Genomic DNA, 19243 nt, shown 5'->3' on the forward strand with positions numbered 1-19243 from the left:
GGCAGCTGGTGATTGTGAGGAGCTGCAAAGAGGTCTATCTGAGGAGTGCCCCATTGAGTGAAGATAGACTGCAGAGTTATAGGATCGAGTGTCCACTCGTGAGGCTGGAGAATTCTGCTGAGTTTGTCCGCTAAAGAATTCTGTGTTCCCTGAATGTAGATAGCTTTCAGGAAGAGATGGTGATCTATGGCCCAATTCCAGATCTTTTGGGCTTCTTGGCATAGAAGGCGAGAGCCTGTCCCACCCTGTTTGTTGATGTAGTACATCGCAACTTGATTGTCTGTGCACAACAAGAGGACCTGAGGAAAGAGAAGATGTTGGAAAGCCTTGAGGGCATAAAACATCGCTCTGAGTTCCAGGAAATTGATTTGATGCTTCTTTTCCTGGGCTGTCCAAAGACCTTGAGTCTGGAACTCGTTCAAGTGAGCTCCCCATGCATAAAGAGAGGCGTCGGTGGTGATAACCAGGTGATGAGGGGGCTGATGGAACAGAAGACCTCTGGATAGATTTGAGGATACCAACCACCATTGAAGAGACTGACGAAGAGATGATGTCACAGATATGTGTCGTGAGCAAGGATCCGTCGCTTGGGACCACTGAGTAGCAAGGGTCCATTGAGGAGTGCGTAGGTGAAGACGTGCGAGGGGCGTGACATGAACTGTAGACGCCATGTGCCCCAAGAGTACCATCATTTGCCTGGCTGAGATGGAAGGCAGTGAAAGTACCTGTTGACATAGAGACTGAAGGGTCTGAAGACGATTGGATGGTAGGAAAGCTTTCATGAGGAGTGTGTCCAGGATCGCTCCAATGAATTGAAGTCTCTGAGTAGGGATGAGATGAGATTTGGGTAGATTGATCTCGAACCCCAGAATTTGTAGAAACAAGATGGTTTGGTTGGTGGCCAGAAGAACTGCTTGAGCGGATGTGGCTTTGATTAACCAGTCGTCCAGGTAAGGGAAGACCTGGAAGTGATGAGAGCGTAGAAATGCCGCTACCACAATGAGACACTTGGTGAAGACCCTTGGAGAGGAGGCAAGGCCGAAGGGCAGCACCTTGTATTGGTAATGAGAATGATTGATCATGAAGCGTAGGTACTGTCTGGAAGCCAGATTTACTGGTATGTGAGTGTACGCTTCTTTGAGATCGAGGGAACATAGCCAGTCGCCTTGATTGAGAAGAGGATAAAGAGTGGCCAGAGAAAGCATCTTGAACTTTTCTTTGACCAAATATTTGTTGAGATCGCGGAGATCTAGAATGGGTCTGAGATCTCCTGTTTTTTTGGGGACTAAAAAATATCGGGAGTAGAACCCCTGCCCCTGCTGGTCTAGGGGAACTTCTTCTATGGCATTTAGAAGAAGGAGGGATTGAACCTCTTGGAGAAGAAGGGTTAATTGAGGACTGGAAGCAGACTCTTTTGGTTGACTTGGAGGAGGTAGTGACTGAAAGTTGAGAGAGTAGCCGTGGCGGATGATGTTGAGGACCCACTGGTCTGACGTGATAAGTTCCCAACGGCTTATGAAATAAGTAAGGCGTCCTCCTATAGGTTGTGGAAGTTGGGTAGAAGGAACAAAACTGGCTATGTTCTGGAGAATTAAGTCAAAAGGGTTGTGTAGACTTTTGCACTGGTGCAGGTTTTACCTGTTGTTGTTGCTGAGGCTGTCTAGCAGCCGGCCTTTGTTGTCTCTGGCGTCGTTGCTGGGGAGCAGCTTGAGGCAGAGGACGAGCCACAAATCTACGCTGGTAGGAGGATTGTGGACGAAAAGGTCTGGTTGTTGGCGGCTTCTTAGACTTAAGAAGTGTATCCCATCTAGTCTCATGAGCCGATAACTTTTGAGTGGTGGAGTCCATGGAATCTCCAAACAACTCATCCCCTAGGCAAGGTGCATTGGCTAGCCGATCCTGATGGTTAACATCGAGTTCAGAAACCCTAAGCCAGGCCAGCCGTCTCATTGCCACTGAGATGGCTGTAGCCCTAGAGGTCAGCTCGAAGGTGTCATAAATGGATCTAACCATGAATTTCCGGAGCTGGAAAAGCGAAGAACAAGTTTGGTGAAAAACCGACTTTTTCCGATCAGGGAGATATTTCTCAAAAGCAGAGATATTCTGAATAAGCTGCTTTAAGTAGAAGGAGAAATGGAATGCATAATTCCCTGATCGATTCGCCAACATTGCATTTTGGTATAGTCGTTTCCCAAACTTGTCCATAGACTTTCCCTCTCTGCCAGGAGGGACAGAAGCATACACACTAGCCCCCTTGGACTTTTTGAGGGTGGATTCGACCAAAAGGGACTCATGATGTAACTGGGGTTTATCAAACCCAGGGATAGGAAGGACTCTGTATAGAGAGTCTAATTTTCGGGGAGCCCCAGGAATGGTGAGGGGAGATTCCAAATTTTTATAGAACGTCTCTCTCAAGATATCATGGAGAGGTAACTTAAGGTATTCCTTTGGAGGCTGATCAAAATCCAGAGCATCAAGAAAAGCTTTGGATTTCTGTGACTCAGCCTCCAAAGGAATAGAGAGAGAGTCACACATTTCCTTTAAAAAGGAAGAAAAAGAAGATACTTCTGGTTTAGAGGAGGGCCCCAAGGCAGAGGTGTCCTCTTCACCAGAAGAACATTCTCCCTCAGAAAGGAGAGGGTCTTCTGAGTCGCCCCACAAGTCAGGGTCTTGAACTTGGAAGCTCCGGTCCCGAGAATCCGGCGTGGAAGACTGTAAGTGATGGGATTTTCTATGAGATTTCCCTGACCTGCCTGACTCGGTACCGGGGGATGTGACTGTATGCACCGGTGCCGAAGTCTGAACAGCTTGATGGTGGGATCTCGGCTCCGGTGCAAGAATCGGCATGGAGACAGAGGAAACAGACTGTACCGGTACCGACGAAGTGGAAGTTGACAAAGTAGGACGATCCACTGTCGGTACCGGCGGCTCAGACCGGACTGGTACCGGAAGACTCGGTACCAGGAGTGAAGGCAGAATGTGCTCTAACTGTTCTTTAAGTTGTAATTTTAGAACAGCAGCAATACGGTCTTCGAGAGAAGGCACCGGTACCGCCTTTTTCTTTTGCGGTACCTGCGGTGCCGCTCTACGCTCCGAGGATGAGGAACCCGATGTAGAGGGGCTCACCTCTATTGGAGCGGAGCGCTTCCGTGAGCGCCTCGAGGTCTGCAGGATTGGGCTCGCTGCTATTGAGACCGGAGGACGCTCCAACGGGGAAGGCTTCTTAGCCGGCTTACCTGGAGGAGCCGACACCGACGCGGTATCGCGTGGTGTCGACGATGTGGGTGCCGACTGAGCCGGAGTCGAAGTCGGTGCCGGAGTGGTATCGGACATCTCGGTGCCGAAAAGAAGTTTTTGTTGAATCTCTCTATTTTTAAGAGTTCTTTTCTTTAGAGTCGCACAGCGGGTGCAGGTAGACGATTGATGGTCCGGGCCAAGGCACTGTAGACACCAATTATGTGGGTCAGACAGTGAAATTGGCCGTGCACACCGCTGGCACTTTTTAAACCCGGGTTGAGGGGGCATGAATGTGAAGACGGCTTCAGCCAAATCGAAGGCCGAGGCTTCGATAGTGGCAGTAGGCCCCGCCGGGGCGAAACCGAAAAAAGAAAGAAAACTAAATCAGTTTTTTTTTTTTTTTTTTTTTTTAAGAAAGAAAGTAAAATAAAATGAAGGAAATAAACCTTCTAAAGACGTTTACGCGAGCGGGAAGGCGAAAAATGGAAAAAGTTTTCAACAGCCGTTGAAACGTGCGACTTCTTAGCTCCGCGGAAACTAAGAAACTGAGGGACCCGCGCGCCTCTGTCGGGCGGGAAGGCACTCGCGCGTGCGCGGTGCGGCCGAGCTAGAACTTTCTAAAGTTCTTAGAGTGCAATCACTCTAAAATTGTCCGTACCGGGGCTCCGTCGGTGCCGTCACCCATCAGTCAAGAATATGCTGCCTGCTTGTCCTGGGATAAAAACAGTTATCCATTATCCATCAATCCCCGCGGATGCTGAATAGCTGAGATTCTACTGTAAGTGCTCGAGACCCTGCTTACAGAAACTACTTTCTGGCCCTAAAGAGGGAACAGCCTTTCTCCTGAGAGACAGATGTGAGTTTCTGGATAAACCAGTGGTTCCCAAACCTGCCTGGAGGTAGTATCTCATGAATAGTCATTCATATCCTAAAAAAACTGACTAGCAAGGGGCCCTCAAGGACAGGTTTGGGAACCACTGGGATACACTTTTAGCAAGTTCAACCTTTTATGACAAAACCATTTAACCCTTCATAAAGAAAGGGATAGTGAATTTTTTTTGGGGGGGAGGAAGAGGAGAACTGTCTGGACAGAAATATTTTTTTTACTTATGTGTAAGTATAAATATTTGTTGTTAAAATTTAACTTTTATGATAAAAATAAATTAACAAACAACATATTTACTTTGCTGGTATACCATTTCTCCCACATATTATGTGGATACATGAGAGGACCAGACCTAATTCTAGTCTATTAACTGAGCTGCATTAAACTGTTAAGACAGGAATTAACACACAATAACTGCTGCAAAATAACAAGTAAAGACAGAAGGAAGCATGGAATTGGTAGAGAACACATATTAAAAGTAATGTAGAAATAATTTCCAAAAGTTTAACTGTTAACACAACAGATATTGAGGTGTTAACTGCTCCACATTAGGTGCAGCTAACTGAACTGCATTATCTGTCAGGCAGTTAGGAGTAAATCTATAATGTGTGAGTGGCACAGGACAGAAATTTCACCCATCCATGCCCATCTAATGTTATTATTTGTCTTAGTTTCCCAGACATGTCCTCCTTTTGGCATTCCCATCGGGCATCTGAATGGCATTTTCAATTGCCATCTTTTGTCCAGATTTTACATTCAGGAGACGGAGCGACAGTGGCAACAGCCTGGAAAAGAAATCACCCTGACTGGACTTGAGTTCTGGACCCAAAGCTGCGGCAGTTATTTATTTTCAGTATTTATATACCACTTATAACCTAACTGGTACTCAAGCATTTGTCCTTATCTGTCCTGGTAGGCTCAAGGCTCACACTCTATCTAATGTACCTGGGACAATGGGGGATTAAGTGACTTACCCAGGGACACAAAGAGTAGTGTAGGATTTGAACCCACAACCTCAGGGTGCTGAGGCTGTAGATCTAACCACTACACCACACTAATGGTGCCGGTTATCAGACGCACAGCATGCGCCAGTAGAGGTAAGCTGAGGTCATGCCAATCACCTGATCTACTGGCACATGCTGTGCGGCAAGCAAGAAGAACCTCCTCTCTTCTCCAACCTCGTGCACTGCATATAGCCAGCAGCCACCAAGGCCTGAGGAGAGAAGAAAAGAAGAGGTCAGTGACTGGCTCTGCATAAATAAACTTTCTCTCAACATCAATAAATCCTGTGGTATACTTTTCCCGATCAGGAACAATGATATGATAAATGAACATATCTTTATTAAATCTTGCCCGGTAAATATGGAATCAAAAATAAAATTGCTCGGAGTTATTCTAGACAAAGATTTAACCTTCCATGACCAGATAAGCTCCATCGTAAAAATCTGTTTCCACAAACTTCGGCTCATTCGTTGTTTAATCTCAATTCTTGAAACTGATGCTATCACAATCCTCATTCACTCACTGGTCATTTCTCATTTAGATTACTGCAACTCCCTATACAATGGAATTACTCAAAAAGAATAACGTCGTCTGCAGCTCATTCAAAATATGGCAATCAAACTTATCTATAAGGTTGGGAAATATGATCATGTTACTCCTCTTCTGCAAGAAGCTCACTGACTACCCATCACCCACCGCATCACATATAAAACTTTAATGCTGGTCTTTAAAATCAAACTTTCGCGTCTCCCATCTTTCCTTGATAAACTCATCATCCCCTTTTGCCCTCCCCGGACTCTTAGATCGGCTGATCAGAATTTACTGACCATACCTTCCATCAAAGAATTCTACTACACTAGAAAAACTATCTTTTTCACTGTAGCTCCAACTTTAAGGAACGCCATGCCCCCTCAACCCCACCTCGAAAATTCACTCGACAAATACAAGACTAAATTAAAAACGTTCTTATTCCAAGAAACATACCATAGCGTCTAAATATTTCCTTTCCAACAGTCTGCAAAATAAACACAAACTGCTTTTAAGAAGCGGTCCCTATTCCTTGTGTTTTATCCTCCCCCTTTCCCTTTAGTTAATTTGTTTTTAATTATGTAATTATTAATTTTCCCCTCCCCCTTTACCCTCAAGCTCATGTTCGTATTTGTAATTTATCTATTTAATGTTCACATTTCCCCCCTCCCTACAAAAATTTATTTTAACTTTTTATTTTTAGCATTGTAAACCGGTCAGGTGCACGTCGATGGTCGGTATATTAAAATTAATTAAACTTGAAAGTTGATTAAACTTGACCCAGGAGAGACTTGCTGAACAGACATTGCACCAATGTTCTGCTGCCTAAGTTAGCTTAACGCTAACTAACTTGCCTTTTCTGCTGTCTGCCCTACTCTAGCAACGGAACATTTTCCTGTCTTTCAGCAAAAGTCACAAATGAATTGACTGGTCCAGATGCTAGGGGAAGCTGCAGCCTGAGTCTTCTTGCCTGCCTCTATCCTTTGTGCTTCATTTAGATGAAAAGCAAAGCTTTCTCCAAAAGGTAAGAGAGAAGCACTGCAGCTCACCAGTGTGCAGCCACCATCTCGATCTCTCAGATTTAAGTTCTTTTAAAATCTTTTTATTTTAGAATGGATTTTGGCCTTCATAATTAGCAGCTGAAACTGTGTGCTGGGGATTTAATATTTATGAATGATGTTTACTGAGACTTGTATGGATAAGATTGAATTGTTTTCTATTTATGATGTTCCCATTCGTATTTTCTATTATGATATTATTTTGGTAAACCACTTAGATCTTTAGATAAGTGTAAGTGGCATAGAAAAGGTTTTAATAAACATAAATAGGGTTACCATAAGTCCGGGGAAACCTGGAGGTGTCGTCTTTTTAGAGGACTATCTGGGTGTCTGGATGTTTTTTTCTATCCGGGTTTAGCCAGCTCGCACGTCTACCCAGTTTGGCAGAGCCAGTTTTCCCCACTCCTCCACCTACCTCCTCCCTAACTGCTACAATTGAATCTTTCAGCAGCTGACAGCAGTAATGAGGTGAGCCTGCTTCCATCAGCCTGCCCCAGTAGCCGAATCTCTACAGGTCCTGGATACAGAAGTCACTGCAGAGAGATGACTTCCAGGGCAGGCTTACGGCAGCAGGCTCATCTCATTGCGCTGCTGGCTGCCCGAAGATTCAATTCCATGTTGAGGGAACTGGGAATACTGTAGAGGGAGTGAGGGCGTAGTAAAAAGGATCATGTAGAAAGTTAGTGGAAATCTTCCTGGTTATATCGTGGGACCTGGAGGAGGACCGTCTATGTCAGGGGTGTCAAAGTCCCTCCTCGAGGGCCGCAATCCAGTCGGGTTTTCAGGATTTTCCCAATGAATATGCATGAGATCTATTTGCATGCACTGCTTTTACTGTATGCTAATAGATCTCATGTATATTCATTGGGGAAATCCTGAAAACCCGACTGGATTGCGGCCCTCGAGGAGGGACTTTGACACCCCTGGTCTATGTGAAAGAGTCAGACTCAGTAGTTGGTGTGGATTATATTTATAAAGAAATAAAATATGTATGAGACTGCATGCAAGGTGCTGATGTTTAAATTATTTAAAACTAGCTTCTGGGGGCGGGGTCATGTGTCCTTTTTTTCCACTTCACAAATATGGAAACCTTATACCCATCCCCAATGGAATCTAAACCGTATCCACTAAGATCCATTCCATCCCCACCCATGCCTGCAGAAGCTGATACTATTGTTTACTTGCTCGTAGCCCTGTTTCCTCACAACCCTAACAGCCTCCTGTAGTTTTTGAATGGTATTATTCCAAGCCTCATTCTGAATCTCCAGCTGTCTCTGAACTCTGAAGCATTTCTATATCCTTCAGCTTCATCTTTTATTATCTATATATTAGTGTCTTTTCAGGTTTCCCAAGCAAGGGGTATCTCATACACATTGGGTTATGGGCCCCCCTTATATCCTGCTTAATACAATTATTGCCATCAAATGAAGGTTGATCCTGCTAGCACTAGACTTCCACCCTATGAGTCTGTGTCCTCTCCCAGGTGGAGGTCCCAAAATAGAGGGAACTCTGAGCACCAAGCTCCAAACTTTTGATGAAGTGAAAAACAGATTCACTTGTACCCGTAGTGTAGAACGGGTACAAGTGAATCAATTTTTTATTCCATCAAAAACTGCAAAGACTGGGAGACACTCAATGAAGTTACAGGGAAATACTTTTAAAACCAATAGGAGGAAATATTTTTCTCTCAGAGAATAATTAAGCTCTGGAACTTGTTGCTAGAGAATGTGGTAACAACAGACAGTGTAGCTGGGTTTTAAAAAAGTTCCTGGAGGAAAAGTCCATAGTCTGCTACTGAGACAAATATGGAGAAAGCCCATGCTTGCCCTCGGATCGATAGCATGGAATGTTGCTACTATTTGGGTTTTTGCCAGGTACTTGGGACCTGAATTGGCCACTGTGGAAACAGGATCCTTTGTAGACTTCAATCATATCTCCTCTCAGCTATCTCTTTTCCAAACTGAAGAGCCCTAACCTCTTTAGTCTTTCCTCATACAAGAGGAGCTCCATCCCCTTTATGATCTTGGTCATTCTTCTTTGAACCTTTTCTAATTCTGCTATTATCTTTTTTGAGATACAGCAACCAGAACTGAGCACAATACTCAAGGTTCTTTGCTTTAAGTAAATGGGAAGCCGCTAAGAACACCTCTAATAGTTAATATAGATGTTATAGACTTATGTCTTAATATTTGGCAATTACATTGCAATAAATGCAAAACCTTAGCACAAATTAGTAAATTAGGCCCCTAGATTAAATAAAGTTCAAGAGATATTCTAGCTCCCATTCCCTTCCTTCAAACAGGAACTCTTATTTTTATAGAATCCTAGGCAACTCTATCAGACGATCCTCTGTTTAAAGTCTCCACTGATGATGATTCCAACTCTTCTTAGGTAAGATTTTACAGTGCCCAGATACCTTCACAGTTAAATCAGTTCCTCACAATAGTCCCCTACTGCAAATTAAGCTCAGTACCTCTTGCCATTTCCTCTGGGGAGATAGAAAAAAACAATTTCTGTCCTCATAGTAACTACTCCTCCACCTCCATCTCAACAAGCATCAAGGTAAGACACCCCCACATTCCCCCAGGAGACCCCCCCTTCCACCACATAAAAATGAGAAAAGGTAAATATCTGGCTCTACAACAGCATCATCTGGTATGGGAAAACCTTATAGAACATCACACAGGTGTCTTAAGTAGCCTGATGGGTGGGTTAGTGAACCATAGAGAGGAGGACCCAAGCCCATAAGACACTCTAAACCAGTGGTTCCCAACCCTGTCCTAGAGGACCACCAGGCCAGTCAGGTTTTCAGTATAGCCCTAATGAATATGCATAGAGCAGATTCGCATGCCTGGTACCTCCATTATATGCTGATCTCTCTCATGCATATTCATTAGGGTTATCCTGAAAACCCAACTGGCCTGGTGGTCCTCCAGGACAGGGTTGGGAATCACTGCTCTAACCACAATATCTATGGCAGGGGTGTCAAAGTCCCTCCTCGAGGGCCACAATCCAGTTGGGTTTTCAGGATTTCCCCAATGAATATGCATGAGATCTATTTGCATGCAGTGCTTTCATTGTATGCTAATAGATCTCATGCATATTCACTGGTGAAATCCAGAATACCCGACTGGATTATGGCCCTCAAGGAGGGACTTTGACACCCCTGATCTATGGTATTAAGTATGAGCCCATCAAAACCCACCCAAATCCTACTATACTACCATAAAGGTGCTACCTGCAGCCAAAAGGGCTATTGGGGTGGTACACAAGTGGGTATAGTAGGTTTTGGGGGAGTTTGGAGGGACTCACCTTAAATTATAAGGGGATTATGGTGAAACATACATCTGACACCCTTTCAGTGACGTTCACGGCAGTGCCCTCTAAGGTGCCCCACTGCTCTGTTGAGACGTCTATGTGGTCAATCCGTTACTATGCTGGCCCCTCCTACATCCAAATGGTCTGGATTAGGACATTTTGAGCATGATCATTTTTGTATTCAAAAATGGGCAAAACGTCCAAATAGGTCATTTTCAAAAATGGACGTTTGATAAATTATACAATATCGTATACTAATTATAACATTAAGTGCTCATTGAAGACAATCAACAATACTTGTGCAAGCTAAAAAAAAAAAACAAAAAAAAGCATGCTGGGGACTGGGGAGTTGAAGCCAGTCATTGCACAAGTGCACCACCTAATATCCATATTTATGACCAGGACTAAAGGATTCTAGATGGCTCCTCTTCAAGGACTATTGCTACAATGATGGAGGGAACACAGAAAATGAGGAGAGAAATCCAAATAAAGTCTTCCATCACCTGGTTCCAAATGAACTGGAAGCCCAGAGGGAAAAGACATGGACAGTTAAAAAAAAAAGATAGATTTATTTTCTCAGTAGAGCTGCTTACAGAGAAGTTGTAGTTGAAATTTTCTGTGGTACTGTACCTGGTCAATTAGGATATGTCTGTACACATACATGCATGCAAACACCAGTCCCAGGAGTAAGACAAGCAGGCCCACAATCAGATAGCACAGGACACGGTGTGAAGACTTCCGGGTCTGTACGGATGGAGGCTGTTCCTCCTATTAAAAGAAAGATTCAGAAGCAACGTTAATCATATATAAAGGAAGCTGAAAGAGTATATTGAGCTATTAGAGAAGGAAGTCAGAACAGTTTGAATAATCATGACAAAGGAATTTAACACCAATGTTTAAATTTACAGTTTTATTCATAGTTGTGAAATTGTACATGTTGCACAAAAAAAAACAGATCAGTCAATACTCAGTCATGGTGATCAGTGTTTGACCACCACAGGCAAATTTAGGGACCCATATTCAGTGCCAGGCCATATTTGGTTACTGCCACCAAATATCCATGTCTTCAGTGGGCCCCGAAAGTTATCTGATTAATGCTGATATTCTCTATTGAATAACTATTCAGGCAAATAATAACTCTCTTGAATAACTATTCAACTCCTTATGCATTTCTACTTGTCCAAATATTTGGTAATGGCGCTCAAAATAACTACCCCGAAAATAAGACCTAGCATGATTTTCGGGGTAGGTTTTAATATAAGCCCTACACCCAAAATAAGCCCTAGTCTGGACAGAAGCGGTGGTGCCATTGCCTTGGTCTTCCAAGCCAGCCAGGGAGCAAGACCGTGTGCAACCCTTCGTTGTTCTTTGCACAGATTGGTTCCCAGTGTTCGGGGAAGCATCTAAATAACAACCCCCCAGAAGGGACAGCAAGAGGAGGTGGTTGGAGAAGGGCTGGAGGCTTGCGCTCATTGCCTCAAAGCTCCAGCCTGACGCGTGCACTCTCTCCTTCCCGGGGGAGTTAAAGAAGAAACAAGATGGATGGTGACAAGAGTCAGAGACGGCCAGTAACCATCAGCTCTAGCCGGGCTTGGAGCGAGGCCGACCGATGGGCAGCTGACCCCCTCAGTATCCCGCCCCAGCAGGAGAAGAGCGCAGGATTGACCCGGACCCCCTCCCTCCTCCACAAATTCCCTCCCCCCCAGTCCATAAACTGCCAAGGAGGCTGAACCAGGTCCTTTGTCATCTCAGGGAGCACAGAAAAGGCTGGTATCAAATATTACTTATTTCAATGGGGCACTAACTGCCAGTAATTATCTGTCAATTAATCAGCAGCATATTCAACAGGGTAGCCATCATTTTCCTTCACCTCAAAACTATTTCAGTCAAAATGAGCTGCTTTGTACATCAGAGCTTCAGAATGCAGGAACACCAAGGAAGAATGGATCACAGGGGCAGTGTAAAGGTCTGCTGGAGGGCAGAGCTGTGGCAGCCTATGATGAGTCAGCAGAGTTTCCATCATTCAGAAATTTAGTAGTGTGTATCCGGTATATGCACTACCTAGATTTTAGATGTTGCTGACTGGAGCTATTTGTAGTGAATCTGCAATCCTTTAACACGGAGAGCATTAAGAACCTTGAATTTACTTTGTAATTACTGCAGATGGCAGCAAAAATGGAACAGAGCAATGTGTGCATTGACAATTCAGTCCTTTCCATCAGTATTCAGTGCAGTTCCTCACAAGGATGAGGAAATGAGGCCACCTGTCAAAAAGTCAGCTAAGCCCATGCTCTCTTTCGGCAAGGCAATTTTTTTTTGTGTGTGTACAGGTCAATATTCAGTCTCCACTGTTGCCATTGTTCTCCTATACAGATAACCAGTAGTCAATTAGCCAGCACTCTCAACCAACCAGAAAAAAACTGTTGGCAAAAAAAGATAAAAAATAGTCTCCTGCGCTCCTCAGTCAACGTCCAAAGTGGACCCCCCCCCTCCCTCCCTCCAGCCCCAGAGGCATCAGCAGCAGCCACATATCTCCCTCCCTCCCTCTGTTCCCGAAGCAGCAAAGTCAGTTCTGACAACCTCCTCCTTCCCAAAGCAGTAGAGCTGGTCCTGACAACCCTCCCTCCCTCCATTCCATAGTCAGTCTTGACAACCCCCTCCCTACGTAGAAATAGAAGTCCGCCCAGTACTATCTTTAGGTTCCAACTACTGAAGTTGCCATTAAAGCTCACTCCAGGCTATCAAAACCATCTTGTCTAGACATTTGCGGGATAGAGACAGTAAAAGTCTGCCCAGCACTGTCCTCATGTACCAAATTATTGGCGTTTCCGTCGAAGCCCTTCCCAAGTATCACTTTAAGCAAAGAGTTGGGGAATCAAGGGAGGAAAAGAGAACAGCAATAGAAAATTAACATAGCAAGAGTGCTTGCCATAGAGAAACCTCCAATCAATCATACCTCTGGAAGTATATTGCTGGTACTTTAGGAGGCCCTGAAGTATGGCAAGTCTCAAGGGAGGGGTAGGGGTGGGGTTGGTCACTGAATCGGTGAGTCCAATTTTTTTGGTAATTGATTTGATTCACCAAAGAAAATTGGTGAATCGGGCAGAACTACTATGGAGATGGCAGAATGTATACACCAGGTGCCATCAGAAGTGACTGCATGTGTTCATAATAATGCAGAACATTCCTCTACTCAGACTGCTTTTTGTGAACATCTTTTATCCTAAATATTGCCTACCAGTAAAAACAAACTCTCTGGCCCAAACAGATACTGAAGAAGCCTGTGAATTACATTGATGCCTCAAAAGGTGGCCTATAAACAACAAGTAGACTAATGGAAAAGAGGAGGCCTGTGTATATCACAGATCAGAGAAAGCGAGAAGCGAATTCTTCTGTACTGTATATCATCCACCAGAGAGCAGTGGAAAACCAGTAACACAAATGCAAAATAAACTTTATTCACATCAAAAATGTATACATAAAAATCAGTGGCGTGCAGTGACATTTATAGCAGGGGATTCAGTAGATAAGCTAAACCAGGAATGCCCAACTTTGGCCCTCACTAAGTCAGGTTTTCAGGATTTCCACAATGAATATGCATGGAACCTATTTGCATACAATGGAGACAGTGCATGCAAATCATCTCATGCATATTCATTGGAGAAGTTCTGAAAACCCAACTAGATTGAGGTTCTCAAGGACTGAAGGTGGACACTTCTGTGCTAAACAAATATTAGTGCAATAGGTACTTTAACCAAGATTAATGTGCTCACCTCTTTGTGCTAAACAATGTCATTTCTTAGTCTCTTTCTGAGAATTGCCTATAACATTTGCTGCTTCTCCTTTTGACTTCTGTATCACTACCACCTTTCTGAAATCTATTCTTTAGAGTTATACATGGGTTGACGTTATATGGTTAGAACTGCCTGCTCAACCAATCAAACTGCATCAAGCAAAAAATAGACAAAAAAAAAGGCATGGCTGGGCTGGAGATTCACTGCAGTCTCTGAAGGCCCTGACGATAGGCCATTGATAAAAATAAAACAGTCATTCAGTACCTTTTTTCATACAAACTTACTTTCAGCCAAACAAGTTTTGATCTCAGGCCTGCGTCAGGAACTCAACCTAATAAATGTTAGGCAGAGTAATCAGTCCTCTGGTCAACAAAACATTGCAATTTGTGTAGAAAGGGATTGTGAACCCCCCTTTCTTAACCGTCCAATCAAGGTATCACTCCAACCATTAATAAAAACTCTTTCTCAAAGCATAATCAGCTTCTACACTAGTTTGTAGCAATGAGCTTAAATGAAACGGAGGAGGGGGTATACAAGGCCTCTCATAAACAAAACTGAAAGAATACTGTAAGTTATGTACATCCCTGTCACATTTATGTTACAGCAGTTACTCTAGGTCTATGGCATATAAAAGTATGGCTTACCAATACTCTCATTACACGGCATAAGGACAAATGAAGTTGCCCACTTATAGAACATGCATCAAATAACAAAAATAAATGTATATGCATAGTTCTTTTTTAGGGTAATATGCAAAGCAAAAGCAAAAATACTTTGCTTAAAAGTCAATCAAGGCAGTTTACAACATAAAAAAATTTAAAAGAACTCAACACATACAATGCCCATAAACTCAATCATGCAAAATTACAGCAGACTCAGTCAGAAATTAAAGCCCGTTTGAGGATAGACATTATCTTCAAGACTAACTTAAGAACATAAGAACATAAGAAACGCCTTCACCGGATCAGACCTAGGTCCTTCTTGTCCGGCGATCCGCACACGCGGAGGCCCAGTTAGGTGCTCCTTGTTGAAGACCCGGGTTTCCCGTATCCCCGGATATGATTTGCAAGAAGGTGTGCATCCAACTTGCGCTTGAAACCCTGAACATTAGTCTCCGCCACAAGCTCATCTGGGAGAGCATTCCAAGCGCTCACTACTCGCTGTGTGAAAAAGAACTTCCTGACATTTGTCCTGAACCTGCTGCCACACAGTTTCAGGCTATGACCTCTTGTCCGTGTCACGTCTGAAAATGTCAGTAATGTTTCTTCCTGGTCTATTATGTCAAATCCTTTTAATATTTTAAAAGTCTCTATCAAATCCCCTCGCAATCTTCTCTTTTTGAGGGTGAACAGTCCCAGTTTTCTGAGGCGTTCCTGGTAGCTCAAATTCTCCATACCTTTGACTAGTTTCGTGGCTCGCCTCTGCACCCTCTCCAGCAGAGTTATATCTTTCTTGAGGTATGGAGACCAGTACTGGACACAGTATTCTAAGTGTGGTCTGACCATTGCTCTGTAAAGTGGCATTATGATGTCCTCCGACCTACTTGTGATCCCCTTTTTAATCATGCCCAACATCCTGTTTGCTTTCTTTGTTGCCACCGCGCATTGAGCCGATGGTTTTAGGGTTCTGTCTATCAGGACCCCCAAGTCCCTTTCTTGTTCGCATTCGGTTAATGTCACTCCCAATAATCTATATTCAGGTTCTTTGTTCTTCTTTCCCAGATGCATCACCTTGCATTTGTCTATATTGAAATTCATTTGCCACTTTATCGCCCATTTTTCCAGCTGATTCAGATCCTTCTGAAGATCCTCGCAGTCCCTTGGAGAGCCAACCCCCCCCGACATAACTTTGTATCATCTGCAAACTTGATTATATTGCATGTCGTTCCCTCATCAAGGTCATTTATAAAAATATTGAACAAGATGGGCCCAAGAACCGAGCCCTGGGGCATGCCACTAGTCACCTTCTCCCAATCCGAGAATTTCCCATTTATGATCACCCTCTGTTTTCTGTTCTCTAGCCATTTGCCGATCCATCTGTGCACTTCTCCTCCTATTCCATGACTCAGTAATTTACTCATAAGCCTTGCGTGCGGGACCTTGTCAAACGCCTTCTGGAAGTCCAAGTAAATTATGTCCACCAGGTCTCCACTGTCGATTTGCTTTTTCACCTTGTCAAAAAATTGAATTAAATTTGTCAAACATGACTTCCCTTTCCTGAAGCCGTGTTGACTAGCACTTATTAGGTTGTGCTCTTCCAGGTGTTGTACTATGGTATCTTTAATTAGTGCTTCAATTATCTTCCCAGGAACCGATGTGAGACTCACAGGTCTATAGTTTCCCGGTTCACCTCTTGATCCTTTCTTGAAAATTGGGATGACATTTGCTATCCTTAGTGTTCAGGTATTTGCCCGGTTCTGATTGACATGTTAGCTAAGGATTGTAAAAGTTCTCCTATTTCTATCTTAAGTTCCTTTAATACTCTTGGGTGAATACCGTCCGGTCCAGGGCCTTGTCACTTTTAAGTCTATCAATATGAAAGTATATCATGTCTAACCCCACATGTACTGTTGCGAGCCTCTCCTCTATGCTTCCGGCGAATATCCTCTTTGTTTCTGGCATTGTTGTAGTGTCCTCATTTGTAAAGACAAGAGGCAAAGAATGAATTTAACCTATCGGCAACCTGTTTGTCTTCTTTAATTGACCCTTTTTTTCCTTGGTCATCTAGAGCAGTGTTTTTCAACCTTTTTTGGGCAAAGGCACACTTGTTTCATGAAAAAAATCACGAGGCACACCACCATTAGAAAATGTTAAAAAATTTAACTCTCTGCCTATATTGACTATATATAAAGTAATTCTCTTGAATAGGAATCAAATAAACACAAAGAAAGTATTTTATAATTACTTTATTACGAAATAAAAATTATAAAATACTTTATTCAGTACGAAACCTGGGCCTGTTTGGCTGAACACAAAGCTGATATTCTGGCTGGAATCGAAGAAAGACACACACGTAGCTCTTCGTCAACAGCTCTCAGTCTCTCTCTGTATTTGGATTTTATAGCATACAAAAATAGACAAATATACCCTCCATCCTTTTTATTAAACCACAATAGCAGTTTTTAGCGCAGGGAGCTGCGCTGAATGCCCAGCGCTGCTCTTGACGCTCATAGGCTCCCTGCGCTAAAAACCACTATTGCGGTTTAGTAAAAGGTGACCATATTGTAAAATATAGACAGCAGATATAAATTCAGAACTGTGCATAGTAAGTGAAGGGAAGTTTTCATCTCTGGGAATTTACCCAGTTAACTATTAAGTTATTTGGGCAAATTCCTTTGAAAACTGTGGTAATACTGCCTCCACTTTGCTAAATTTAAAATAAAATCATTTTTTCCTACCTTGTCTGGTGATTTCTGGTTGCACTTTCTTCTTCTGACTGTGCATCCAATCTTTCTTCCCTTCTATCAGCCTGTATGCTTTCTCTCCTCCACACCTCATTCCCTCCCCCAACTTTTTCTTCCTCTCTCCCTGACCTTTCTTTCTTTTTTTCTGTTTCTCTTCTTTCCTTCTGTTTCCCTGCCTGCCCCCTTTCTTTCTTTCTTTCTCCCTGCCGTTCCCCAAGCCACTGCCACTGCCGCTGCCATCGGGGAACAGGACCCACCAATGGATAACAGGCCCAAAGCCGACGCCGACGCATGCTCTCCCTGACGTCAATTCTACAATCGGAAAGGAAGTTCCGCCCAGCCAGGCAGCGATTGGCTGGCCCGAACTTCCTCTCCGACTGTAGAATTGACATCGGGGAGAAGAAGACTAGATCGCCAAGACAAAGTGAGTCCTGGGTGATCGACTCACTTTGCCTTGGCGAGCTACTGGCGCCCCTGCCTCGGGCCCCCTGTCAGCTCCGGGCCCGGCGGCCCTGCGGCACACCAGGCAACATCTCGCGGCACACTAGTGTGCCGCGGAACAGCGGTTGAAAAACACTGATCTAGAGGACCCACTGCCTCCCTTGCTGGTTTCTTTCCTTTAATATATCTATAAAAGGGCTTGAAGTTTTTGGTTTCTTGCGTTACTTCCAAAATGCCAACAAAGTATTTTCCAGGCACAATTCATCTGGCAACTTATTCCAAACCCTTAGAACTGTCACTGAAAAGGCTCGATCCTTCCATTTCACTAAGGATATTAAATCAGAGGGAGAAACATACAATAAACCCGAGCCATACACAGAGGTCTACAAAGTATATAATGCTTTAAATGTCTGAACAATATGTTAGGCTTTTAAATGTTCAAGACTTTAAAAGGTCAGAATGGGAAACCGCCCAATGTTATACTTTTTACTGTATGCACTTGAATATAAGTCAATCCAAATATAAGTCAAGACCTCCTTTTTCCAACCATAAAGGAGGAAAAATGGTTGACTCAAATATAAGTCGGGCAGCTTAATATTCAAGTGTCCTGCCCTGTCAGGCGCTGTACCCAGCTCCCTTCCTTCCACCCCTCCCCTGCCAGGCTCCGCGCCCAGCACCCTTCCCGTGAATTCGTGGGAGCCAGTAAGGAAGTCGCTCAGCGCCAAGAAGCAGCGCCAAATCGCACTGCTGCTCATGCCGCTGAGATGGACTAAGTGGATCCGTACAGCTGGTTAGCAGCTGGGCAGGAATTCAGAAAGCTTGCTCCTGCCCGCTGCACCCCACCAACGATCGGCAGAGGACCCGCTGCATCTCCACCAGATCGGCAGAGGTAGGAAGATAGGGCAGGGAGGAGGAGGTGGGAAGAGACTGGCAACGGCAGCCTTAAAAAATTCTGGGAGGGGGCATTGACCCGAATATAAACCAGGACCCCCAATTTTGGGCCAATTTTTTGGCCCTAAAATCCCAGTTTATATTTGAGTATATACGGTATGTATTTTCATATAGGAAACATGATCACTTGTCAATTTCTGATTTCTACAGCCTTGCAACCTCTTACACAACCTTGGAAACTGATTCATGCTCTATTTCAGCTACCTGAAAAACACTGACTCTCAGTCCCTTGTTGTAGGAGATCCTCCCAGGACAGAAAGGTATGAAATAACAGGAATGATGCAATATGAAAGAGAAACCCTGTGCAGAAGATCGAGCAACATTAGGCAAGAAAACACACAAAGGGTATAATTGTGAAACACTCGTGATTCAGAAATTTTCAGAATACAAAAATACAATCTTGATATAATTCTTCTCAACCACCTAAAGACAGGATATAGCTTTTAAAATGAAGGACAATGCAAGACAATGTAAGATTCAGAAGTACAGCTTAGGGATCAGAGCAAAGGGATTTCCCTGGCAAAAAGAAAGGGGGAAAGGTGATTCCCCAAAGATAGCGCTCTTCTCCACTCAGCCTTGCAACATCACACTCTTAAAGCCATACTACTTCTATTAACCAATTTTA

At 43.7% G+C, this 19243-nt stretch overlaps 1 protein-coding gene across 1 annotated transcript in view; it reads right to left on the reverse strand.

The window, feature by feature from the left end:
• Positions 1-19243, reverse strand: part of ITM2C (integral membrane protein 2C) — a 117270-nt gene that overhangs the window by 35239 nt on the left and 62788 nt on the right. The window contains exon 2 of the mRNA XM_033959171.1: positions 10660-10797. Within this exon, the coding sequence (XP_033815062.1) occupies positions 10660-10797 (138 nt within the window). The remainder of the gene's footprint in view (positions 1-10659; positions 10798-19243) is intronic.

The sequence above is a fragment of the Geotrypetes seraphini genome, chromosome 9, assembly GCF_902459505.1.
Source record: "Geotrypetes seraphini chromosome 9, aGeoSer1.1, whole genome shotgun sequence".
Taxonomy (NCBI): Eukaryota; Metazoa; Chordata; class Amphibia; order Gymnophiona; family Dermophiidae; genus Geotrypetes; species Geotrypetes seraphini.